This window comes from Fringilla coelebs, assembly GCF_963513975.1.
Source record: "Fringilla coelebs genome assembly, chromosome: 5".
NCBI lineage: Eukaryota > Metazoa > Chordata > Aves > Passeriformes > Fringillidae > Fringilla > Fringilla coelebs.
Window position 1 is genome coordinate 48254627 of NC_140033.1, and position 27312 is coordinate 48281938.

A 27312-nucleotide genomic window follows, 5' to 3' on the forward strand; every position below is an offset into this window, starting at 1 on the left:
TAGAAAAATCTAATGCTCACATTATAGGTACATAAAACTCTTTTACAATGTTTTTTATGCAGTCTTAAGTCCTGTACTTAAATTTAATTATTCTTCCTTTGAAGTGTTACAGTTTCTCCTTGGGAGGTATGAGGATTCTTTAGTGATGCCACATGGTACCACTTGAAGCAGAAACTTTCAGAGGCAATTCCTGGGAAACAGGAGTTACAAATAGCTACCAATAAATTCAGTTTCCTGGACAAATAGCTATAAGGGTAATGCCAAAAGAAGAATTGTCTATTCTGAAGCTGTCTTAACAAAGAAGACTTTAATGTTGACTTACTCTTCTGCTTTTGGGCTAGAGCCTTCAGAAGATGAAGGAATAAGTTGGAAGAGGATGTGTTTATGTAAAATAAAAGACAAACAAAACAAAAACACCTGTATCCTTTGATTTCTACCTCAGGTGAAAAAGATTGAAATTTCTCTTTGATCTTGTCTAGTGATTTATTTCTAGTAATCTATTGCTCATCCCAGCCCTTTTTTCATAGCATAGATTGATCTAGATTGATAAAACTGAAGGCATGGCTTGCAAATGAATAATATTATTGCCTTTACCATGATTCAGAAGTGTTCTGAGCCCAGAAGATCTTCATTAGTCCTTTCCCTTCAGATCTCAGGAGAACCCCATCTGATCCTTAGATGGAGGAAGTTCTTCTTTCAGGAGAGCCACATTATGTCTGTCCTTTAAAGAAGCTACTGACACTACCTCAGCTGCTGTGTAATATCCAGCTGGAATGGCATCCAGGCTTGGACTGCTGCTATTTATATTTTCTGCCTCTTCTAAACTGCTGCTAGGTCATACCATGTTTTCCTGTGTCGTGTCTGTGTCGTGCCTGTCTACAGACACTCCATGTTCTTGCAGAATTTCAGCTTAGAATTTATAAACAGTACCTATTATTGCAATGGGGTTTTTTGATGATTATTGAGTAATGAATTAACATATTCCTCTCTAAACCCATTCAAATTTTTGGCCAGTGAATATTACTTTGCATAGAGCACCTTCTGTCTATCTGGGGACATTTTGTTAATATATGCTAATTGTCTACTTGCTCTCAGCTGTGATTGATGATTTAGTGCTGTGGTTCATAAGATTGTAATTTTTTTTTAAATTTTTTTTTAATACTGAATACGTTACTTGAGAGCTTATCACTAAAGAGAGATCTACTGACTTGCAGGCATTGCTCTTTCTGCAAAGCATTGCACCTTTACCTCTTCTCTTGGATTCACCTTCTGCTGCTTTTCCTCAGTGGTAGCAACAGTCATCAGTGACCTCAGGAAAACTGGTGTGCCCTTCATTACTCCTTATTGGAGCTCTGCTGCCAACCACTGCCTCTGTGGCTTTCTGGGGGAGCTTCTTCTTTCTTTAATGGCATTGAATAGTAGTTTTCTTTGCTACCTTTTTTCTAGAGACAAGTTATTTACTTTCCAGTAAGATAAACATTGTACTTTTTCACCTGCTTGCAGTGAAATGTATTTTGACTGTGCAGCAGTTCTTCAGACCTCAATTTAAGAATTGGTATTCTCAGTACTAAGTGCAGTTTCGATGGAATGCTGTCACGAACATTTGTTGCTCTAAACGGTCATTTTCACATTCCTACTTCTGTCACATTCATCTGCCCACCTCCTATTTTCTTACGCCTCAAGCATAAGGTACTCATTATTATTTTATCTGCTTTTATCCTGCTGCTTTTTCTTCTTTCAGTTTCAAGAACTTAAGATTTACTTCCAATCAGTACACCCTGGCTAATTTTATAATTTCCTAAATTAAGTGCTTCACTTTCAAAACCCTGCACATTTACCTTTGTTTTTCTTCATGCATTTCTTCAAAGCCCTTCTTGTCTGGGATTCGTGCTGAATAATTGGATATGCTTAGCCTGCTGCTGAGATGGACTCTGCCCAACGCTGCTGGCTCAGTCTCACCGTTCCTATTTCATCCCTTTGCATCCACCAACGCTTTGTTCTCTGTGTCTTGCCCAGTGTCTTGCACAGTGGGGCTCTGTTTATGATGAAGGCTTGCACGGATTATTACAAGCAATGACAAATGGTGTATTTCTGTCCAGTGTTACCAGTCTTTGAGTCATTGACGGGATGGGTTTGTGCTGCACGCTTTTTCCTGTCAGGTTGCACAGATATGTAATATTGTGTCAAAATATTTTGCATTTACAGTTTGCTTTTATCAAAAGTATTTATTTTTAAGCCTTTATAAAGATTTTGTTTCTGTTGTAACCACTGCTCCTAATAACCTAGTGATTGTGTCTTAATGAACCAATCTTTTTTTGTTTGTTTGTTTTGAGCCTTTTAGTAAATACTCAGCATCATTTCTTTTTTTCTTTCATTAGAAAAAAGCTGGCTCTGTTAGGCAGTTTGCCTCTTGAAAACCTTGAGTTTATTGCATTTTCTTGTTTATGTCAAGTTTTTTCCTTTTTTATATCACTCCAGATATTGATACTCAAAGCTATTGCTTTTTTGGTAATTAATTTATCCAAAATCTCTTCGATTCTGATGGAGATGTTGCTTTCTCTTAAGGTAACTGCATGCTGTTGTTTTATGCTCTACATGGTAGGTCTTGCATTAAATAGAAATTCATGATATATGTGGATATTTCCTGTAATCAGTATCCAAGATGGCTGGGAAATAAATCTAGTACTGGTAGAAAATTCAACTGGAGTAAATGCTCTCTTGCTGACTGTGCTGTTCCCACAACTCCATGTCCTTATCACATAATCGCTGCTTGAAAATTTGAATTTCTTTTTCCTCTTTTAAGTCTGCCTTTCTATCTTTCAAACCTTTTTGTAACTAAATTGCACTATTGTTGCATGTTTAATTCCCCAAATGAATAGTCAAGATAACATAAACTGTATTATTTTTTTCTGCTAGACTTGCATACTTCGGCAGATTCAAATCCCTATACTTGCACGTGGTTTTCTGAAATATTTCTCTCATTCAGGGTGGCTCTTTGAATCAAAGGAAACAAGATTTACAAATTTCTTGGCTTGTTGGACTTGGTGGTCTATATATTATTTTAACATTCCTTTTAAAATCTGAAATGGCTGCATAGGTTGTACTTAGCCAGTTTAACTGAAATTAAACATGCTTTTGCAGCACCATTTAAAATTACTGGTTTTTTAAATTTCGCTAAATCTGTTTTAGTTAGCCACTGGTTGACTCTTGATAGACCTAACCTCTATTCTGGTTCAGTTACACTGGGTCTTTTTCATTTGGGTTTTTTCTCCTTCTGTTGTGTGGAAGAGGCGGGAAGGGTTCATCCCCCTTCAAGTCTTACTTGGCTCTTCAGCAGTCTCATGTATTCATGCACAGTTAAGCCTTTGATCACTCCACCAAGTGAATGAAACAGGCTTGTAAGGAGTAGTGAACATGAATTTATCACTTTGGTTTGAATTTCAGTCTTTTATATGGTGTACAGTTTAGCTCAGCCTTCCTATTAGGGAGGTAAAACTAGAGAGTCTTAAAAATTTGTAACCACACAGTATTTATTTGGTGCCTCTATTCTTTTTGATAATCATGGGGGGTGGGGGTTTCTTGTTCATTGTGGAATTTCACAATCACATCTCTTGATCTTGACAAGAACTGCCTTTCCAGACAGGTGCAAAAGTACCTTCTGTTGTGGTGTCCTGTCTCCAGCCATGGCCATGTATTTACCACTTTACTGCATGTATTCAGAGATTTGTAGTAAACTAGGCATGTGCAGAATGATAGTTGCATATTTCCTCACTACTTTCAGCTTTAGAGTTGTAGCTTTGGTATCCCTGTGTTTACCAGGCAGAGGCATACCTATCCTTGATGAACTGGTCTGATCTGTTTTTGAACTTGCTTATCTTTTTGCTACTGCAGCATTCTTTTAGTCAATGACTTTGTTACTCGAGTGAAAAAAAACTAGGTTTATGTTACATTTGAACCTGCTCTTCCTTCTTTGAAATGGCTAAGAATCATTCTCTTATGTGCATCATATTGGATTTTGTAGGTTTCAACCCCCCTTCAGTTCTCTCTTTTCAAAAATACTTAGTCTTCTTTTATATACAAATTCTTTGCATTCCTAGTTATCTCTGTGCTCTATCCATTTTTGTTTCTGGTCAGTTGTACTCCTTTCTTAAGAGGGTCACCAGAACCACACACAATATTAGGATGTCAGGCTACTACAAGAGTAACAGACAGGCATCATGAACATTTGAGTGTCATTATGGATTTCTTTCCTAAATAACTGCTTACATTTTGGCTGTCCTTTTTTGTGCTTGCAGGGACTGCATGATGATTCTGCCTAGGATGACTACTAATACTTTCCTATGAGTAGTAAAAGCTAATTTAGAATCTGTCATCATGTATATGCATAGGTGAAAATATTTTTACCACATACATCACCTTGCACTTAACAATAGCAATTTTCATCTCCATTTTATCCATGGCTGTGAGATGGTTTTGCAGCTTTTTACTATCAGTTTGAGGTCTGGCTACCCTGGATAATTTTACAAACTTCACAAATTTTCACATCTTACTGTTAACCCCCACTTCTTGAGAGTCTCTATAAGGGCAGTTGAATAGCTTAAGTGTCTGCATAGGACCTTAAAATTATTGCTGGCAAACCATTCTTTGTTAAAACTAAATGTTTATTTCTGTTCTTGTTGCATTCTATTTTTCCTTCTAGTTGAGGGTAATAAAATGCTCTGTTCTTGCTTTCAAGTGCTTCTGTTCTAGCATAATCAGTTTCACATGTATTGAATAGGATTTTCCATTTTTAAGACATTTTCCAGCTCTTGGATTTCTTGTGTTTTTTTTTTTCTATGCCATCCATTTTGAGCTGCAGCTTCCCTTTGTGCTTCAGCAGCCTGTGCAGCACTGCAGTTCTAACTTTTTATTATGTTTCCTAATGCACCTTTATTAGTATAGCATTTTCCAGATCATTGATTTGTCTGTTTGCTGAAATCTTGTAATCTAAATTTGTCCTTAGTTTCTTGACTTGAAGACAGCTGTCCAGTTTTACTTCTGAAATGTTATCCTTTATTATTTGATTTGCTTGCTACAGGAAGATATCATCATTGGCAAGAGATGCCTTTTTGTGATGCAGGTTTAAAGATTTTTATCTTTTTAATTGTGGGGTTCATTTTACTAATATTCTGTGTCTGGTTTTTTTGATAAGTTAAAATTGTTTGTCAGGAAATGTAAACTAATAGTTCTGTGTCATTTAGTACTGGTTGTTATCTCTAGCCTCAGTCACATAAACAATTTTTTTCATTAACCAGTATCTGCACATTAGAGTGGAAGCACTCTTTTCCTCTCCTGTTTCCTAAAAACATCTTTCCTTGCTTTTTTTCATCTTGGTCCCTTTTTGCAGAAGTGTTCCAAAATCATGTGTTTCTTTCTCCTGTAGTAAGCAGTATATATATGTATACACACACACACTTATTTATTTTTATTTTTTCTTGTAGCTTTTTGGAATAAGTTGTCTCTTTATATCCCACTTTCCAGGAAAGAGAATGTGGCTGCCTGCTGTTTCTGTTGCCCTTTCGCTGGGATATTAAACCCAAGCCTCTGCCGAGCCTGCCAACTGTTTAATCAGAAATAGTCAGAAGGCCCTCCTTCCTAATATTGCAGCTGACTCTGAAGTCCTCATTATCTTACATCTGCATTTGTGCAGTGCAATTATACAGAAGCAATTATTTTCCTAAAAGCTTATAATTTAAACAGGAGAAGGAGAGAGTATGAAAAATACATATAACATGTAAAGCAAGGACTTGTACCTGTATAATTAATGCCATGGATATTTCACTTTTTGCTTGCTTTGCTTTGTTAGTAACCTTCACTTGCTGCTTTCCATGTTTCTCCTTTTATGCATTCTTGACACTGGTATGGGAGAAGGGGCAAAACAAGGAGATGCCTAGAAAGCAAAGCGAAGGAAAAAGAAAGAAAACAAAGGAAAAACTGATCATTGGAAGAGAGGAAGCCAAGAGGTCTGAGTTATAGGGCATATAACCGCTGATCAAGAAAGGATGCTTCATGTTACAGACAGCAGAAAATATGATCCTGTTGTGAATGTTCTGGTGTAAACTGGTTTGGTAATGGTTCAGCAAGGAAGATGGCTGAGGAGTCATCTGAAAACACCTTACATTAGTTACAAGCAATTAATTGCTGCTTCTAAGCAGCTGTTCCTGCTCCTGCCTAGAATATTTTGGAAGGGCTAGTAAGCAGTTTCCATCCTCCCACCAGCGAAACCATGTCCGCTGTAGGATTACAGTACTAAGAAGTACTTTGTCTAGAGACAAAGATACTATCTCTGTCAGTGCAGAGCCAAAGTGAGCAGGTGAGTGCTTTACTTGAGCAGCTTGGGGCTCTGGTTTTCACAAGGCTAAGAGCTTTGTGCTTGCTCAGGAGGAGGAAGGTAGGTAGCTCAGGATATCTTTATGTTACAGCACTTCTGTGGAGTTGGGTACAAATCTGAAGGAAGCAAAAAAGGTACTCAAAAGCATACTCTTATTGCATATAGCAGTGTGGTCTCAGAAGAGTGAAAGAACACAGATTGCAAGGGGGAAAAAAGCCAAGCATAAAGCAAAAGAAATATAGTTGGTAGATGCTGTAGTATTTTAAATGAATCTGCCACTGTGGTAGCTGTCCCCCAGCTGTTCATACTTCCAGGTTGGCTCTTACTTCTTTTTGGTAGACACAGAATGATGAGCTGTAGCAAGGAAGAAATGGGCTGCTAATAGCAGGGAGAGGTAGAGACAGTGTATCTGGCTTTAATACTATTGATAATTTAGTTCATGGGATGGAGTGTCTCTTCTAAATGGCACTTTTCAGTCTCTCCAGCCTATCTAAGTAAGATATATGTGCCTTCTGGTCAGAAATGAATTGTGGAGATAGGACCTATGAATCAGTCTTTGCTGTGTGGTCTCTTTTTTTCCCCTCTTTTTTTTCTTTTTTTTTTTTTTTTTACATTTAAGCCAAGAGTTGATTAGATGCCTGGCAATGATTACTATCCGTTGGCACCTCCCACTGGGAGCACACTCCAAGTACCAGCCTTCAGCTCTTTAAAGCAGGGGAGGTTAAGCAGGCTGCTTACTGAGCAAAAGGAATTTCTCTTCCCAGGAGAGCTGGAGTGCTGTTTCCCTGGCTAAGAATGCTATAATTCCTTTACAAGTGACAAGCAGGCTGCTACCATCTGCTGGTGAATGGCTGCAGGATGGTGGAGTTTGGGTGAAAATTTGCTGGTGGACCAAGAGAACAATTAGTTGTCATTATGCTGAATTTACACATTTCCTGTAAGAAGTTCTGTGATCTTATTTTGGTGTTAGAATATTTCCTAGTTGTAGTGTACGTATTTTTTATTTTGAAGCATAACTATGTGAGATGAGAAATGTAGCTAACCAAAGCTACAGAAAGTACCAGCAGGAACAAGGCATCTTTTTACCTTTTAAGGCACAGCAGCACTGTCTTGGAAAAGAAGAGTGAGACCATCCAGAAATTTTTTAAGCGCCTTTTTTTTTATTTTTGTCTTCATGGGAACACCTGGGTGTGTTTGGAAACCATGTGGCACTACATGATGATAATTTCTTTCAAAGATAAGGTGATAGACTCCGAAGTTGTTTTAGAACCACACAGCTTTGTAGGGCGTCTGCTTTGTTCAGTCACTCAGGTGTGCCAAGAAGGAAGAACTCGAAAAAAAGAGTAGTTATTGTGAATGTGGTTCCTTCAGCTTCCCCTGAAAGAAGCAGATGGTTGGGGGTCCCGGGAGGTAGAAGAAATGGGGCCATTATACTGTCAGCGGCTTGTGAAAAGCAGAAGCATCTGCCAGAATGGAGACTTGTTCAGCAGCAGGGGAGCCAGCAGCAGCAGATGATCCCTGCCTTGAGCCGTTAGTGGCATAGTCGTCCACTGGGGAATTGCTGTTGTGGGCGTAGCACAGGTAATCTTGGTAAAATCTCTGTTTGTCTGCCAGACTTAAAAAAAGGGGCAGTGAAAGCTCAATGCACATGCACTGGCATCTTAACTACCCACTTTTACTGTCTAATCACTCCTAAAATTACAAACAGTTTTAAAGCATTCCTTACCCATTCTCAGCTGAAAATTTGTCAAAATGCTTGTCATGTTTCAGAATGTGATTTTCAGAATAGCGACATCAACCATGCTAGATGCACCAAAGAGTAAGTTCAAAAGATAAATTACCTTTTGGAAGAGTATCAAAAATTTTGATAGAGGTCTTGTTTTCTGTTGTATCACACACCATACTCTTTTAAGACATGCCTTTTTAGTGTTAAGAAATATTTTATATAGCTGCAGTTCAATCTCTGCTGCTGTAGTTCTTATGCTCTTATTGACTGCTCTGCACAGGACACAGTGTTCCAGGGGAGAATGACCTTCTGTTGCAACAGTGTGATGGTACGTAAAAGATGAGATAAAGTGGGGAGGGCAGAATGCCTCAGAGGAACAAGACTAGAAATTCATATCTGCATTCAAAAAGAATAGTCAATTTGGGTTCTCTCCTGTTAGAATAATTAATCCCAGTCAGCCACATCTAAAGGCGAGAATAAAGTACGCAGATACAGAGCTCTGTTTCAGAACTCCTCAAGCTGCACTTTGTGAGTTCTTGGCACAGGTGAATCTGGGACTGTTGCCAGTACCTAATATCTTTCTAGAGTTTACTTCAGAGCCAGGAAAAGACATTTTCTGTGGATGAAGTTTGGTTTTACTCCCATGGGAGAGTGAATTATGTTGCAGTTTGGCTAGTGGTCCGTATATTTCGGTGCACATTTCAGTATTGGTTTAGCCTCTTTTTTTAATCTTTGGAAACTTGCATTGATGTTCTGACAGGCAATAATAAGCTGCTTGTGTGTCTCTTTCTAGGCCTCAGGGACACTTCCCTTGCATCATAAATACTGCAGTAGTTTGTTGTGCTTAGAATAGAGACACAATTTAGTAGGAAGAACTGAAGATCAGGCTCAGGATGCTTTGGCATACCCCTAAAGAGAAGGTGTTACTCAAAACTGCAGTTGTAGATGTCACGAGAACTGACGTCTCACAAGCTTTTCTGTTAGTTGCATCTGCTTTGATTTGAAGAGGGCCCCCTGGTTTATGGCTGGAGCTAGTTTTGCTTTCATCTTCATTCAGGCATTTAAATAGAAACTATAGTCATCTCTGCATAGCATAGAATAGTGGGAAGAACAATAACTGTCAGATATTCTCAGAGGGTTCGGAAACACTGTAATCAATGCCCTGTTTACTGTGCCGAGTGAGGAACTTTGCTGTGGCTGCTAGCTTTGGCCACGTCTGTTGTGCAGATCTCCACTGCAGCGCGTGTGCTGATCAGGGATTGAAGACGAGTGGGCCAGGGGCTGTGGCCGTGTTGGCAGACGAGCGTCCCCGTATGGTGGGAAGGCCGTGCTCGTGTCCAGTGCCAGGTGCGCTGCTGGCTTGGGCACAGCTGCTCGTGTGCGGTGCAGGTGCGGCTCGCTGGTAGTGGCAATAGGGCAGCATAGTTTGATACCGGCTTTTCCAGTAGCAGCGGTGATTTTAGATCATGTCATCATCCCTGTGTGCAGGCAGGGATCAAAGGCAACTTCTCACAGCCTGAATTCAAGGTGAATTGTACCAATTATACTGGGCTTTATTATGGTGCTGGTTGTATTTAGCAGAATAAAAAAATTCCTGTATTTTTAAAGTGTGACTTAAAAATTACGGTAGTTCCTCTCTTTGTTTTCTGCCACTAGTTAATTCACGTTTTAATTTTTAAGTAGTAGCAGTCTCCTAGCATTTGGTGAATTCTACCAGGTATGGCTACATCTTTTTTTAAGGGAGAAATGTCAACCTGTCAGAAATCAGCTTTCATCAGAATCAGATTAGTTAACAAAAATCACTTACTGTATACATTCAGGAAATAAAACAGCTGTCTGAATGAGATGCGCTCTAGAGTTACTTCCTTAGGTCATTTCTTAAGTCATTCAGGATGAAGTAAACGGGTGAGAGACTTTCTTTCTTCTTTCACAATTGTCTGACATTATGGTCAAATATATCATTGACTAGTTGAGCTACTAAGATTTAACTAATGCAAATTGAATGTCATCATCAGATTAGTCTGAGCTACTTTGACAATAATTGTATGAGCATCCTTGTTGCACTGCAAGTGTGCTTCTTGGACATGTGCAGTTTCTGTGATGATGATGAGGTGTTTTCCTATGATGGCATCTTCTTCTGCTCCAGATAAACCTTTTTTGATCACCTGTGAAAAAACATGATCATCTTCAACTGCTAGTGATAGTGAGAATGATGTAACCAAATTACTTTTATGGTGGTGTCCTCTAAATCATTATTTGTCATGCTAATTCTCCTTTTAAAGCTCCTGTAGTTTCAAAGCCACTCTTTTTCCTCCTATTTTAATAGTGATGTCATTGTCAGGTACTGAAACACAGGCCAGTAAAACAGATTTGAGAAGTATTTCAAATTGTTTCTGAATGTTTGAACATTTGTATCTTTTGCCTGCGTAGCTCAACTGAAAAGTTATTAGTTCGAAAGAGCTTATGTTGTTACTTGTTTGAAAGATCTTTATTTGTGTAGTGTAGAAAGATAGAGTTTAACATGATTTATCAAAAAAATTGTGCTGGAATGTGGTTGATAAAATTCCCAGGAAAATACAGGTATTCAGAAAAATGGCTGCAATCTTCATTACTGTTTTTTGGTTTCCCTTTCAGAAATGTTCCCATTGCCAGGAACCAGGAGCCACCTTAGGCTGCTACAACAAAGGCTGCTCCTTCCGATACCATTACCCATGTGCCATCGATGCAGGTAGGAACAAATGACAACTGTATTCCATAATTACTCAAATCATACTACACTAAATAATTCTGAGGTATTTTACAAATTACTTCCTCTCAGTTTTTCTCCTACGGTGAAGATAAAGTAATAAAAATGGCGAGAGAAGGCATGCAATAAACAGCACACAGTCACAGGCTGGGACAAGATGGAGCTTGTAATGAAAAAGAATATGCCTAAAAGAGCAGAAAAAGCCTGGTTTGGGGGAGTGATTGAAATTTGGCTGCTGTGTGAGAACTGATCACTCTTTTCTTGCCAAAAATAGAAACCCTTTGTTAAAAGGATGTAAGTAAGCAGCAAGGGGTTTTTTCTTTCAGGGTTATACTCCTATGGGTGGTCCTAGTAAAGATTTCAAGTGTTTGTGTTTGTAGAATCATCAGTACCATTTGCAGCACAACCATCCTTCTCCCTCCTAAGAAGCACTTCAGCCAGTCTCTTGAGTAGGTCCAATTTTCATCCTTATACAAGCTAATTGTTTGGATGATACTATTTCCAGCTATGAGCCTGGGCTTGTGAGTTTGGTGGGTTTTGTGCAGTAATGACAGTTTTTCGTGGAGATAAACTTTGTTCTTGGGTAAAAAAGAATTCAGCCTAATAGTACCCCACTTTTCCAGTCCCTTGTAACTCACTTCTGTCATACAAAACTTGGTCTGATAACAAGCAGGAAAGGATTCAAGATTACAACTCTAGACTGGAAAATAATTGCAGGCTTCCTGTTTGTTATTCCAATTCCACAGCAACGCACTTTTTCACCACCCATTTTATGCTGTCTTCCAAATGTTAGAGTATTTGAAGTAGGAATGCTCATTTCTGTATTACTGCACTGCACCTCTCACTGTGAAGTCCCACCCTATTGGACTTTAATTCTAATAGGAATGTTATTTTAAAATTAATATTGCAGTGGAATGTTCTAGTACCACAGTACTACTAGCAGAGAGTGTCCTTGACTTCACATGAAAGGTAGATTATCAGGGTGCAAAAATTACATACTCAAAAAATACCAGAAACAAGGGTGTCCATGTAATTGTGCTGTTGGTCTTTTATGAATCTGTCTTACAGTAATCACCTAACTAAAGGCTGATATGTCTTTTCATAAGGCCCTACCTTAGCCTGTAGGATGGAGAGGTACTCATTTATGAACATATGTTGTCTTTGCTGGGTCTGTGTCATACTGCAGATGATTCCTTCTCAGTTCTGAAGGTGGACCTGGGAGATTTCCTATGATGTTCATCTCTGTCATGCCTGAGAGTTTCATGAACATTAATAAACTTGCTTTTGTACAGTGTGTTTGAGACACACAATCACCAATCAGATTCACATTCCTGTTGTGTTTAGTATGTATTTGTTTCTGATTTGTGACTTGCCCTTTTCAGTACCATGAAAAAACAAAAATTATAGTGAATGTTCCAAATAATTTGAGGGTTTAATTTAAATTCATGTTTTACTAGATACAATATGTAGCATTTTCTGGGTTCTAAATTCAGATATCAAAATTCAGATACTCTCCTTTTTCTTCAGCTATATTAACTCTATTCCACTTCAGCAAATGTAGGATTCTCCAAAATGAGAAATGTACTGAACAAGCATGACTGATTCCCAAGAGAAGTTGTGTGTCATGCATGGAAGAAGCAGCATCATGTACAAAACCCAGTATATAATCATACTATTTAGTCCAATTTAAATGTAACATGTCTGCTATATAATGTGTAGACCTGGGTTAGATTAAATTTGGCTTTTTTCACTTTTGTCTTGACTTTGCAACCTGTGAGATTTTTTTAGAGTAGCTTTTTGTGTTCAAGTTCCAAAGCTATGCTTACTTCTTTTAATTTTGTTATGAGACATGATGTTGTCATGTGGCCATCTGTCGGAGTGCACAATTCCAAGCTAATTTCCCTCCTTTGAGTAATACGGCAGTAATAAATTGCAAGAGCTGCATGGAGATGGGATACTTGGAATACTTCACAAACATATTTAAAAAATAGCAGAGGAGTTAGTAAAACTGGTGAGTCTCTGGTTTCCCTTCAGGAAGAGTATGGTTTAGTGCGGACAAAATACTTCATTGGTGCTTTTTAAATACATTTTCCTATCTGTTTCTTCCTTTTCATCTGTATGTCTGATGTGGTGTTCTCTTTGACTTCTCATACCAGGCCCCTCCTTACAAATTTCTTACTCCAGTCTCTTTGTAAGACCCAATTCCTCCTAATTCTTTCTGACTTTTCCTTTTTCCAGTTTTCTAGCTCTCACTCTGGCTTCTTCCTCTCTGCTCTTACTTCACCTCCTCCTCTCCTTTCTTTTTTCTAGTTCTTTTTTGTCTCTGGGCTTTGTTAATGCCATTTGGTTCTCCTAACTCAGCTCCTTGTCACACCTCACCCTGCTAGTCCTGGTTTGTTGTTGTATACTGTCCTTTATATTCTCTGTTTCACCTTTCTATGCCTTTTTCCAATCAGCTCTTTGTCTTAGCCTCCTGCTGGCACTCATCCTTAATTCCCTGCTCCTGACTTCCAGTAGCACTGGTCTCCCTCCTGCTAGCCTCCATTCTTTCTGTATCTTGGCTGCCTTTCCCAGTACTGTTTTCACTTCTGCCTGCTGGACTGGTGCTTCCCATTGCAGTTTTGAAATGGTCACTTTCTTCTTTTGGGTTGCTTGAGTCTCAGAAATGTCCCCTGACTGCTTCACTGCTTTTGGGACTGGTGTCTGAATCTGAGGGCAGAGGTTTGTTTACAGGAAAGGCCTGATCACCCCCAAACAGAAGTATATTTGGTGGAATTTTTAAAAATACCTAGCTACTAAAATCTAATAGGCCTCTTCTAAGGATGTGCACATGAAAATCCCCATATTGCTTTTCAAGGAGTTCTGTTTGCTGGTTTTGTGGTAGCTGGCAAGGGAATGCCTTAGCTGAAGTCCAGGTCCTACTGAAAATCAGGATATTTTAGAGCTTTTCAGAGAAAAAATCCTGGGATGTTTATCATGGGCGGAATAACTTTTTCCAAGAAAGAGTTTTAAGGAAATCGTTGGGCTGCTTCAGCTGAAGTTTTCAACCAAAACAAATAAAAAAGCCCCAGCTTGAAGTAGATTCTCAGCATTTAAAATTTCAGCCTGATGGTGTGACAGCAAAAGACCTTGTTTGCAGTTGGTTTTATCTGTGGGTGTAATCAAGCTGTCTTAATCTACAGACACTCTTCCAATAAATCTGTATAAAAGAAATAAGCAAGCTATATGGCATAAGATCTGGTTTTCATTTATGACCGAGCAGAAAATGTAGGCTTCCTTGGGAAACAAATCAACATTATTTCTCTTTGCTCAGCCTGTAAACCCTTTTTATTGGTTTTGCAGTTCTACTGTCTTTCTGTAGTGAAACCGTACAGGTGCTTCTCAGCTTCCTTGAGCTCAGTGGTAGTTCCATTTTGAAATCAACCATCCTGCTTTGAAGGATGGTGCCGCCTTGCTTTATTTAGGATCTGTCACAGATCTCTTCCAAACCCTCAGAAGTTTGTGTTAACATTTACAAGGGCTTTCAGGCTTTTGGAATATGTATGACTGGTTTTGTATCTCAAAGAAATAAAGCCAAACAGAAAACACTTGCTGGAGTGTTTTTTAGGGTATGTTGAGTCACACACACTTGGTTTGCCTGAATTCCTGGAAGTGACCATGCCTTAGTTGAGATTAAATACCCGTGTTATATTTCAAAGCTGTTGCAGTGTGAGCTGAAGCGTTTCTGCCTTTGCACCGTGTGGGTTACAAGTTGGTCCCAGTCAGTTACTGTGCCTTGTGAAAGGCAGTACGTTTTTGGGAAAGGGCTGGAGTCCTTTTGCAACGTGTCAAATGGCTCCTTGCAGCACTGAAGGCAGCCCTAGGGCTCTGCCTCCTGCACCAATGGTCAGTGTCCAACCCCATTGTGAGGGGTCAGGCTCTGCCCTGCTGTTGCTAATGGAGTGCTGTGCAAGGCACATGGCTTTGTAAGTTGCCAGTTTGTACATATGGAGGCTTTTATATAGCATAATTCAGGCTGTCTTTTAATTTCCTTTCATAGAAAATAGTCTTTGGCAATATAGGGTGTAAGAGAGCTGAACGTTTCTTAGCCGTTTACATAAAAATCAAGATCAGTAGTGCCACTTAAGTAATTTTTATATGGAAATGACTGTGGTTAACATTGTCTGTGTTTGGCTTTCATCTGTCCAAATTTATGAAGAGCCTCTGATGTATCAAGATAACTTAGTCCTAGGGATGTCTCCATGGAAACAAGATCTTTGTTTTCTGAAATTTTATATTCTCTCCCTCTGCTTGTTCCTCCCCACCTGGAGTCAAATCCTAATGGTTGCGGCACACTTGTCCCTACAACATATATCACAGGCAGTTCCACTTACAGAAGATTTTTGACTGTAAATTAGGAAAATATTAACAGGAAAATAAAATTAATTTTCAGAGAACAGAAATCCTGTGTCTTCACAAGTATCATTAAAGATGAGTAACAGGCAGAACACAGAGGGTGAGACAAAAGTATGAAGCTTACAGAAGAATAATTGCTTCTATTAAAAGTGTTTTAGGTTTTCCTTGACTATTTTATGGAGAAAAATCTGTGGAAACAAGGACAAGTCTCAGTTCTTTTTGCTTTCTGCCACAATGAGCTGATCATAGCTCTGTGTCTGCTGACTTCATGACAAATTGTAATCTGTTATATAAAATACTTGGAACTGCTAACCAAAATCCAGGCCAGCTTTGTAATGATGAACAATTTCTGCCTTATTGGTATTCAGCTGATTTTCTCCAATGTGCTGATGACATTTTTCATAGTTGTCCTTTAACAGAAACAAAAAAAATTGCTATTAATTGGATCTGCTATTAGTACTTGCAACAAAAATGCTGATCTTAGTAAGAAATAGGGCTCCATACACAGATCAGGCATTAGGGACAAGGTTTCTGGCACTTCTTCCTGATCCTTGTACAATCTTCCTTTCTGATGTACTAGCTAAAGAGCTGCATTCATTACCAATGCTGGGTTTCCAACAAAGAGGAAAACTCCATTCTGTTCTAACATACTGTGTATGTTTTTGATGATTGCTCTGTATATTTTTGATGATTGCTGTATTATGCAGTGATAATTCATGCTGTAGTCTAAATGTATGATTCCTGCCCTTATAATGAGAAGACATTTTATTTATTTCCTGTGATTTGCTAATGCTGCATTTGAAATTATCTGTGGCAGGATTAAGGGTTTTACTCCCCTTTGCTAAAATCTCTCAAGTAACTTAGCCTCTTGCATGCTGTTTCCCTTTGATTCAGGGCAGGGGCATTCATGTTGAAACATTAAGCATTCCCTAGCAGAGGGATGCTCTGCCAAAGCTTGGGTATCTAGAAAGCTTTTCCCTCAAGCTTTAGTTCCAGTCTCCTGCTGTCTGCTAAACTCTTCCAGCAGATTGAAACAGCAGGTAGCACTGGTTATGCTACATACTTAAGAGCGTTTTAAATTAGCCCATCTTAGTTACCATTGCACTTCTCTACTCATGAGCTCCTGGGGTGTGTTGGAGTAGGCAGGAGGTCAGAAGCACCTTGCTCAATTCTCCAGGGCAGCGTTGCTCCGTCGTGCTGAGGTGGGGATGGGTGCTTGGTCCTGCTCGTGAGGTGACAGCCTTGGGTCAGCCTCCGATGCAAGAGGCGACTGGAACCGAGCAGTGTCTGTCAGGCGTTTGGGCAGGTTGAGTGGTGACCCTGCAATTCAGGGGGCCCAGGGGAGGCCGCTGAGTGCTGAGGGGAGTGCTGCTTTTTCCTGTGGCTGCAGTTCTGGGAGCTGCCGACTTGCATCACTTAGAGGCATGGTCTGGGAGGGGGGATGCGAGGAGAAGCAATCCGTACTCTGGCAGTGCTGCTAAATAGGGCTCTGCAAATGGCACTATTGCTTAATTTGTTCCTAAATAAGCAGTTCCATATAGGTGCCTCACTTTACATAATATGTTTAAATAATTAACTGAACTATTTTTTAGATCACAAAAACTTCACGTTATGAGATTCATGAAAGCAGATCTAACAGCAGCATGAGTGACCAGACTACCAGACATAGGGTCACAGTGTAAACTTACCGCCAGGACTTGAGATTGCAAGTAAACTGTATACACCCATACCTAGAGACACACACCCCTGCTCTCCCTGATGCTGGCAGGGCCTTGGGGTAAGGGTGAAAGGCAGCATTTGTACTATGAAATGCAGGGATTGTCGGTTCAGAGTGGATGAATGTGTCCATCTGTTAAAGCAAAGAAGACTGGAATTGCTGAAGCGGGGGGCGTTGGGATACAGGATTTGTAGGCTTGCTGTTGTCATTCTTACTGCATACAGATCACTGGGAATACTGAAGTTGCCTGGTAATCCAAGCAACATTGTCACTTCGGGTGTTCACTTACTTTGTTTGCTAAAACTTTGGGGGTGGAAGGAATGAACCTGCTAATAATACACAGATCAGGTATTAGGCAATGAACCTACTAATAATACACAGATCAGGCAATACTGACAAAGTATTCCTAGAAGAGATCTTGGAATGAAAAATGTGTACCTGTGAGGCAAGATTGACACATGTGATGTATTATTCAAGTTGGTTTTCATTAAAAAAATAATACATTGCTGTCTTCTCCTCCTTTAGATTGTTTACTAAACGAAGAGAATTTCTCAGTGAGGTGCCCCAAGCACAAGGTAAGAATCCTCTCCTGAATTACACCTGGGTCTCTTGTTGCCCTCTTCTAGTTTCTAAAGTTGGATTAGTAATTTTATTATCTGATAATGTCTGTAGTCAGAGATGCTTTTAGTTCAATTATTCTGTGATATATGCTTGTGGTATTTTCTGGGGGCAAACATCAACTCAAGAAGACTACAAGTTTAAGAAGATAAAATTTTTGTTCCATCTGCTCAGTGTTTCTTTGGGTCCTTGAAGACTTTTCAGAAAGCTCAGCTTCATTTCCTGAATTCTGTGATAGAATCAGTATGTTGCTTCCTATTCCTGTTTGAATGTTTCATTGTTCTGTTGGGTTTTCTCCTTGGATTTAATGAGGATGCAGAGAAGAAGAAAAATGACTTTATGAAAAAGTTCTCCTGCTTTTTGGAAACATCTTGTTCTAGTTTATCAGTAGTAACTGGGCTGAGTCCAGCCAGTCAGCCTTCACTGGATCTGTGGGGTTGTTCTGTACATCTTTGGTTGATCAAAAGACCCCTGTGCTCCTTCTGCCCAGGGTCTGGGCGTCCTTAATGACTGTCCCTGGAGCCTACAAGCACAGGGTGCAAGGAGCTGTCTGCATGGCGAGGGGGGACGAGGTAGACAATACATACTCTCTTGTAGCATAAGTAATGGGATACAGTGATGGGAGTGCCCCTCCCAGCCCTTAAGGGAGCATACACCCCTGGGAGGTTGTGGATACCAGTCTTCCAGTTTTAAATGGTCAGAGAGTATCCAGAAAAAAAAACCCCAACTGTTCATGTTGCCAGTTGAATCCAACAGGAATAGGGCAAGAGTTCGGATGGCCTGTGCTGAAAAGCAAATAATGGGGAAGAATTGTGTTGCTTTCTAGCAGGGATTAGTCTCCATCTAGTTCTTCTCTGCAGATCCCTGCCTAGAATTAGACTGACATCTGGTGGTCTTTTGTTTTCACAGCTTATTCTAATCTGTCTTTTGTAAACATACAGGAATTAGCCTCATGTTCCTTTCTGGATGTTCTACCACAAAACGATGTATTTATACAGACGTATTTAAAATGCGCTGGAAGATTCAGTGCACATTCAGGCTCTTATCCAGAATTGGCCTACTTTTCATTATATAAAAGAAAATAAGTTATTCTGCACAACTGTGGAATAATGTTGACAATGTACAGCAGGCTTAAATTAATGCAGTAATGCTACAAGAACCTGCAGATCTTGCCAAACATCCGGAAAGGATGAGCTCCCCTTTTTGTGTAATGTAACTGCCGAAGTGCCACCCTCTGCTCAACTTTGGATACTTGACGAAAGATAATTGGAGCATGTCCTGGGTTTGCATGGGACAGTTATTTTCTTCTTGGTACTTAGTTGCCAGCTGGGGTTAAACTATTACAGAGGTTGTGTATTTGAAGGCTGTTTCATTTTTGCTGTCTGTTGCCTGAAGTATTCCAGGGAAATACAGTGTTACGAGGATGCCTTGGGTCACTGCTGCTATATGTGAGCACTTGCAGTGATGGTGCTCAAATCATGAAAGGAAAGAACTGGTTTAGATTCAGGCAAAGAATCCAGCTTTTCAGAGAAAATTCTGAGAAGGCACATAGATTTCTAAAGTAATCTTGAAGGATGGGAGTGGGACAGCTACAACGAAGTTCATAATAGTTCTTCATGAGGCAATAAAATTTTGAATTCTATTCAGAACTATCCCACTGCAGATCACTTTCTTTATTGCATCAAAACCATAACTTCAACACCAGCAGCCTTTATTTGACACTGAAGTTTGTTGGCTTTTGCTTAGTAAATAATTTCTTTGAAGCCAAGTAGAGTTTGCTTTCTTTCTCTGCCCTCAGCGTGTATTTCACTAATCATTACTGGTTTGTTCCCAATCTTTCTGCAGGGCAGAATATAAGCTCACTCTGTTCCTTCCATTGTAGTGGCTGGAAGGGGGAATTCCAGACAGTGACAATGCAGGAAGAGGAAGGCTGAAAACCATTGCTCTAGAATGATTGGAGAACAAATTGCATCATTTTTTTTGCATGATATGAATATGAGCAATTGAGAGGAAGAAAGACTTTCAATTAGTCTGTTGAAAGCGATGCTTTTAGGTAACACCAGCTAAGCACTGTTAGCAAATTAGTAACTGTCTGATAGCTCACTCTGCTCTTCTGTAGCTAATGGGTGGAGGAGCTAACTTAATAAATCTCCAGCATTAAGTCCCCCAGTACAGGGACTCTTACCCTTTGGCAGTCTGTGCCTCACACCAGTAAATACACTTCATCACAGTAAGCAGCTCCTGGAGAGCAGAGGTGCTTCTTGCCTCATTAACTTGTGCTTGACGCTTGGGGCATAAGCAAGCCGAGTCCAGAGGGGACTGGTCCTGCCTTTCCATGTGCTCCCCAGTGAGCTTTTCCATTTCCTTTTGTCAGGATTGATGCTTCAACCATCCATGTCCAGAATGTGCTACTTATGCAAAATATCAGCTTTTATCACAGGGAAATGCTGTCTGAAAACTGTCATCTTTTGAAGGGTTCCTCTCACAGATCCAAAGGGCTCTGTCTGCATCACAGCAAGTGAGGTTGCAACAGACCTGATGAGGATGCTGAGCCATGGAGAGGCTGTAAAAGGGATGGGATACCTCATCTTTTGGTGGCTCAGCCGTCTTAGATTGTCTTAAGCTATCTGTTTGGGCAATTTTCAAGTGATGCTTCTCAGCTTGTTCTACCTTTTTGTGTTAAATTCTGTGTTCCTTAAGTTTACCCAGACTTTCATATCTCAGACTCTGCTTTTGTGGAATTACCTGCCTTTGTCTTGGGGAAAACTCTGTCTGAAAAATCTATTTCTGACTCCAATACTGACTTCTCTTTCTCTCTCTCTCACTTCCTGTATGTTCCCTTTCCCTACCCCTGTCTTCCGTTTCTCCCTCGTTTTCTTTTTCCTCCTCTGTTTGGCTTGCTGGTTTGTCAGCCCCTCCTTCCTTGCTCTATTCCCTCCTTGCAGAACAAGATGCTGAAAGGCAGCCTCAGCACAGAGCAGTCGGAGCGGGGGTGAGGGGGGAAGTGTACTCCTGGGAATGGATATAAAAGCAAGCACAGGTGAGTGGAGGAGAGCTTCCAGTTGCACCTGCTGTCTTACATCCAGTGCCTTCCCCATTTCTGTGAGAAATTAAGGTGCTTTTGTATATATTCAGAAAATCTGTAATATTTTTTCCTCTGCTACCATCCTGTTCATTTTTTGTATTTCTGCAGCAGTTCCTTCTGTTAAACAATCAAAGGCAAAGCTTGTTAGCTGTTACAACTGCCTGATTACTCTCTCAGCTAAATGAGTGGCAGAAATCTTCTTTTGTGTCATGTCCATAAGGATTTGAAGGTGTTTTTCTGTGAGTCTCAGAGTAGTTAGTAAGCTTCTGTATAAATAAAGTCATCAAAGTATCTTAAATTCTATATGTAAGGAATAAATAATACTGCTGAGTTCAGGATTATTGTAACCCAGGATTCCCATTTTCTGCAAATGTAGATAGATCCTGGGATAAGTAAATCAGTCTTAGCAGGACCCCACTGTGTTTCCTTTGGCTCAACTTTTTTCTCTATTTTGCAAAGAGACATAGGGCATAGAAGGTAGAACTGTATCCAGAAGTGGTCACAATTCCAGAACTTTGTAATGTGCCCCAAGTTCCTCACTGCAGTTCCTTCCTGCCTCCTCCTTTGTCTAGGCCCAGCATTAATTACACAGCCAGGTGAGAACTTGGTTGGGAATTCAATTTGTCTGAAACAGCTTTTTGCCATGTTAGCATCAGAGCTGGGTCCTTTTCCTAATCTGGTTCACTGTGTGGCTGGGAAGACACACTGGCACAAGGAGGGAGTAGCATTGAGGTGGGAGTTAGCACCCAGGGAATGGGATGAGGTTGGGATTTCTTACTCAATTGCAAGTGCACTGCAGTTCAAAGGGAGCAGGGTGGATTAAAATAACTGTTCGGTTTCAAATTAACACTTGCTGGCACCCTGTCCATGAAACTGCAGCCCAAGAAGGTCTCTTGCCTTCATTTCACTACTCAGTTGTATTTCTTACTCAAGCTATTTGCTTCTCTGTCTTTTTCTTGCAATCATGCAGTGGAAGTTGCTCTTTCATGTCAGTTCTTGGAACTGCTGATGGTAATCCCTTTCCTTCATTACCATTGCCTTGCTTCCCAGGCACCTCTCCTGACTTAAAATCTTTCCTGTTTTTCAAGTAAAGTAATTGTGAAGTACTTCTAATGGTGTTCTGTGTGAAGGATGAGAGATTAATTGTTAGATTGTGGGGTTTTGCTGCAGTAGCAGAAGACAGGTAGTGTCCCATATAAACAGTTTTTGTAGACTGACTGCTGACTTGCTTTAGCTCAGCTGTGTTTCTGTGACTTTCCATTTTTAATAGCATTCATTCCTGGCTGTGGAGTGTTGTTTTAACAGTTACCATGTAAACAGTGTTTAACAGTATTCAGTATTTTTGTAGCTTTCTCCTTCCATGGTAAAGGTCACTGGGATTCCTTTAAGCTTTTCTCTTTTCCTTGAAATGTAACAGGCAATGTAATTCATAATGTTAAAGCAGGACAAGAGTCCCACAGCCAAAGTGCCTCTTCTGGCGGTTTAACACCAGGGAAGTGATTCTTGGGCCATTCCTTTAAGGTAGTGGTGGACATGTGTGTGTCCCAGAGACCTTTACACAGCTTTGTTCCCTGCATTATTTTCCAGTACTAGCTCTTTTTTTATATATCATAGGAATGTCTTGACTGAAGACCTTGCAGGCTGTGGAATCTCTGCACTGTATTCACTGTATGCTCTAGATATCTCTCTAAGGCATCATTTCTTTTGAAATCCACTTTTTGCCTCAAGTAATTCTTACCAGAAGGTCTTATTTAGCCACCCCCTTTCAATGTTCAGAATATCTTCAAAATTAGGTTCTCCAGTTCCAACCTGATCTTGCATTTCAAAATAAAAGCCATGCAAACCTAAAAGATCCTTACAAACAAAAATTGTTATATTACTGCGGTAATTAAAGAACTTCTGGGGAATTCTGTAGCAGTCAGGTAGTACTGGAACTGTCCTTCTGCTGGCCTTAGTGTAAGATACAATGGATACTCAATTGTGAGATTACTGGGCTGGTTCACTCCCAGGCCTAGCAAGTTAAGAAAAATCCTGCCTGTTGGATAACATCCAGGCAAGTCAGTGTATTCTGTCTTCATTGCTTCTCTCTCCCTGAGCCAGTTGCCTCTAGAACATTTGGATCAAGTCCAGATCTGGAGAGTGACTGTGAGAGCAAGTCTGGTGCTCTGGATCTTGTCCAGGAATGAGGCAGGACTCTCTGTGTGTTGAGCCTGTTTCTTCCCTGAGCCAGTGCCTAATGCTCTGGACCGATTCCAGGCATGGGCAAGCTGCAGTTGTACAGGAGCCAGAGACAGCAACACGGCCCTGACACTCCTTCGGCGAGGGCTCGCAGTTGCGCGGTAATGAAACCACAAAGGGCGGCTGCCTGAGCCCTCGGGGAACCTCCCCCTTTCCTCTTCAGCTGCTGCTCCGTGACCTTGCCCGGCTGCTTTTCGGATGTGCTTGCCTGACTCTACTCACTCGCAGCCTGGCACCCCTGGATGGGGGATATTTGCAGCCAAGAGTTGGGCTTGCTGGGATGTCATCTAATTGGTGTGCTGATGATCAGAGCAGCATTGACTTCTGCATCACACTTAGTTAGGGTTCCTGGAGTTTAATTGCCAGCTATGAACAAACATGGGTGTTACTTTGCTCCCAGGCACACCTTCCGTTAACTGCTTTCCATGTGCATCAGTTCCGGTGCAAATTCTTTTCCCAAGCTCACTAGTTGGTAGGAAGGGATTTATCTAAGTCATATCTAAGTAACCTTACTAAATAAATAAATTGCTTTTCAGCTCACTTGTGGTATGGGATAAGGGAAGGAAGGAATACGTTATTTCAAGCTTTGCTGTCTCTCTACACAGAGTAAGAATGAGAGCCCTAACTTAGAGAAATTAAATTTTAACTTTGTAGTTTCTCTTTTGAGCTGAGCCTCTGCCAACTTAGTAAACTCCTGAAGTTCATTTTCTCACCTCAGAGAATTTATGGACAGGGAGAACATGTGTCAAGCACTTGGACGTTTCCGCATTTGTCTTGCAAGACATCACAAGCTTAGTCCTTCTATGAAGTGTCTCTGTAATATGAAAATTAGATCAAAAAAGCAGCAGAAAGAAATATCACCTGCCCTTCAAGTAGTTAAACCACACACAGCTTTACCTTTAACAGTTGAAATCTGGCAATTTCCCAGGTTTGGTTCCTGGACTCCTGTAATTTTGATACTAGTTTCACTATCTGCTCCATATTCATTGGAAACCACCACTGGATGGTAGCAGTGTGGCCCATAGGGAAACATTTGGGTACAGTTCCTCATGGCATCCCAGGAGCTGTCACCATGCTGGGACAGGCTTGGCCCCTCTCTTTCCCAGTCTCATGGTCAATGTGAGGAGTGGACATGAGGTGAGTGAACTCCTGCCTGGCTGCTGAAGGTAGAGGTGAGTGCTGTGCCATTGTGGTATGGATCATCCTGTCATCCCAGACCTCCTTCAGAACTGGGCTGGATTAACTTTTTTTTTTTTTTTTTTCTTTTTCTTTTTTTTTTTTTTTTTTTTTTTTTTTTTTTTTTTTTGCTGGTTGTTAAACAAAGGTTTTTATCACATGGATTTGCTTTCATGAACTACTCGCCATTGTGTATATCTGTTTTCAGCCCACAGAGCTAAAGAGCTCTTGGTGTTGCTGCTGTGGTAGGCTGCTGACTGGGTTTTTCCAAAGCCTGAGGGGCCTGTTTGCAAATGGAGGGAAGGAAGCATGCCAATATTATTTGGACTTTGTTTTTCAGGTTAGGCTGTTGAGATAAAAAGCAGTGGACATTCGTGACTGAATGGAATCTCTCCCACTGTGCAGCCATGCCCCCTCTCGACGTGCCTGCCAATGCCAGCACTTCCTTCATAAATTCTTACATCACACTCAAGACTGATGACGTCACAGAATCTGACCAAGGAGTCTGAACCAGCTGTTTCCATGGACACAATCTCCATAGTGACAGTGGGGAGGGGAGGGGGAAAAGGAAACAGGTGGGGGGAATTAAAGAGGGAGGGATAAATATATATATATATAAAGATCTATTTTTTAGTCTTGAAAGACTTTGTTTTAAATGAAAGGTGCGCTATATCCCTTTTGATGCTTTTGATTAAGATTTTTAAAACCCCATATAAATTAAAAAAGAAACTTATAGCTAAAGTAAATATTAAATCCAAAATTAAAGCAAGGCATGTGGAGCCTAACATTTTGTGGGAAAGAAGAGCAAAACTGGGAGTACTCCAAACAGGACTTGTCTCTGTTCCTCTTGCTTTCTTTCTCACAACATCTGATGAAATTCAATTTTGAAAGGCAAATAAAACACTGATAAATTGTTGGTAGGGTGTGGGAGGAAGGCTTGGATGATTGCAGGTAATTTGGTGTCAATAGTTGTGTCTGAGGGGTAGGGAGGTTTCCATTTTTGAGAAACACTATTAACAATGTAAGCTTGAATAACATCTGCAGACTCTTGGGTCGTGAGACTCATGAAGTAAGAGGTGGCTGCTGCTTGCTAGGTCCCATACACCTCACTGGTGTGGGAACACCTGTACCACACAGGGGAAGGGAGTGTCCGCCCTGTGTGCAACAACGTGACCCCCAGATCATTCCAAGAAGCTGCCTTCAGTTTGGAAGGCAGGTGAGAGGAAGACTTGGTTTACCTGCCAGATTGGGGAACAAAAGGAAGTCTGAATGTTGGTGCAGTCAATTTATCTTCAACCTGATTGGGGTAAATCCACTTGGCCCTCTTTTTATTTTTATATTTTTGCTTTTCCTAAGGAAGGAAGAGGGAATGTCAGTGTAACAGGCTACACTATATGGTTATTTGGGGTTGGGGGTTTTTTTAGGTTTTTTTTTCCTTTTTTCTTTTCTTTCCTTTTTCTTTTTTTTTAATTGTTTTTTATTTTGTAAATTATGTAATTTTAAAACATTTGGGTTTTAGGAACAACAACAAAAAAAATCATGTTTTTTTCTTATTAAGGCCTTAAGAAAGGGGTTAGTGCATCTTTCAGGGGTCACTCTGCCATGGGAATAAAAATAGCTGTTTCACAAACAGTTTTATATAAAAAAAGCTTAAAAAAACCAAAAAAACGAATAAACTTCATTTTAACCTTGTCTCCTTTTGTTTTGTGCGAACTTGATTTGTTTAAAAGGACAGAGACAGTACTATCTGCTGCTTTTTGGTTTCTTTGCCTTCATCGGTTCTGCCTTCAGTGATGACCTTCTGAACTGGCCCAGCAAGAGGAAGACCACAAAGGCTTTGATAAACTAAAGCTTAGGATTTGTTTGATGTTCAGAGTTAACAAGCCAATGACTGGATGAATTTTCTGTTTGTGTGAGTTGGTGGTATCTCACCAGGTCACTGACTTCTTTCACTCATAGGATGGTAGCATATCCTAGTGCTATCAAACAGCGTGTTGTTTACTGGGAAGTCACTAGAGATAGGGATCTAACCAGCATGACATGGATAAAAAAATGGGGTTGATATTGTGGGGAGGGAAGAATTATTTTAAAAGTTATGTACTGGATGCTTGCTCAACTACTCACATTTTGGAGTATTCAGCACATAAAAATAAAATCTATGATAGCTCATATTAAGATATCTATTTTAACTCTATTTTTGAAAGATCGATTTAAAGATTGGGGAGATAATTTGGCAGTTATTTATTTCTATAAGTTGCTACTCTCACTCATAAATATTTGGAAAGAAAAGGCAGCCTTCTGCTTACTCCTTTTCCAGTAGCAGCTACTGAAGCTAGTATGTCCTTTACATTAAGAAATAGACCTGTTGTGATAAATGTCACTAATGTGTCATGAATTGGTGCTGAAAATATTTAACTGCTGGTGTAGTCAGAAAAAAGTCATTTTTAGCATAGTTAATGTGATTGAGTAAATTACTTCTTTTCAACTGAATAAAAATTGGTTTTTTTTTTTTCATAGTGTCTGTTCTATTCTACATATTCAAAAAAAAAGCTCCTGTTACTACATTGATTTTATGTTGGTGAAGAGTCAACTCTGTATGTAGCACTGTGACAGCAGAACAGTGTGTGCTGGAACTGCTGAATTTGACACTTTCACTTTGGCTCTTCAGGGTGGTGTCACAGCAGAGGCAGAAGGTTTTCGGGTAGCTGGGAGGGAGCCTTGGAGATTTTCCACGTGGGAGCTTGTGGCAAGCATGGAGATTGAATATTTCCTCTTGCACTGTGGCTGGAAAGTTAGTGGCAGTTGTGTAGAGTAAATAAAGAAGTGGTACCACGGTCAGTTCTGTGGGAAGTATTTTGCAGTGGGAAGTGCTTAAAATCCTTCAACTCAGCTGTGGCTTAATCCCCCCAGTGCTGTGGTCAGAGGTGAAGGTGCTCTCCAGTAGAGCAGGATTGTGCTTGGTGGTCGAGTCTGTACAGAAATGAGAGCTGTCATGATTCTAAAAACGAGCCAGGAGGAATTAAAACAATGTGTAACGGCTTCCTGGGAGAGCTTGGAAATTATCCAGAAGAGTCATAAAATCCTGTTGGAAATAAAAATTTCTTTTGGCTGAGAAAATACAAAGTGCTGAGTGGATTTTGAAAGCTGTTGTACAAAACATTTACCTGCTTCATCCTGCAAAAGCAATTAACAGCTTGACATCATGGATACCCCAACCTGGAAAGAAAGAAAAGGTTTGGAA

At 40.2% G+C, this 27312-nt stretch overlaps 1 protein-coding gene across 3 annotated transcripts in view; it reads left to right on the top strand.

The window, feature by feature from the left end:
* Positions 1-24629, top strand: part of TCF20 (transcription factor 20) — a 128089-nt gene extending 103460 nt beyond the window's left edge. For 2 of the 3 annotated variants that reach the window (XM_084205975.1, XM_084205976.1), the window contains 4 exons: positions 10731-10824; positions 17480-17529; positions 20485-20612; positions 24412-24629. In XM_084205975.1, coding sequence (XP_084062101.1) covers positions 10731-10824; positions 17480-17529; positions 20485-20568 — 228 coding nt within the window. In that variant the 3' untranslated portion in view covers positions 20569-20612; positions 24412-24629. The remainder of the gene's footprint in view (positions 1-10730; positions 10825-17479; positions 17530-20484; positions 20613-24411) is intronic. The other variant, XM_084205977.1, reaches the window with a different exon arrangement.
* The last annotated feature ends 2683 nt before the right edge of the window (positions 24630-27312 follow it).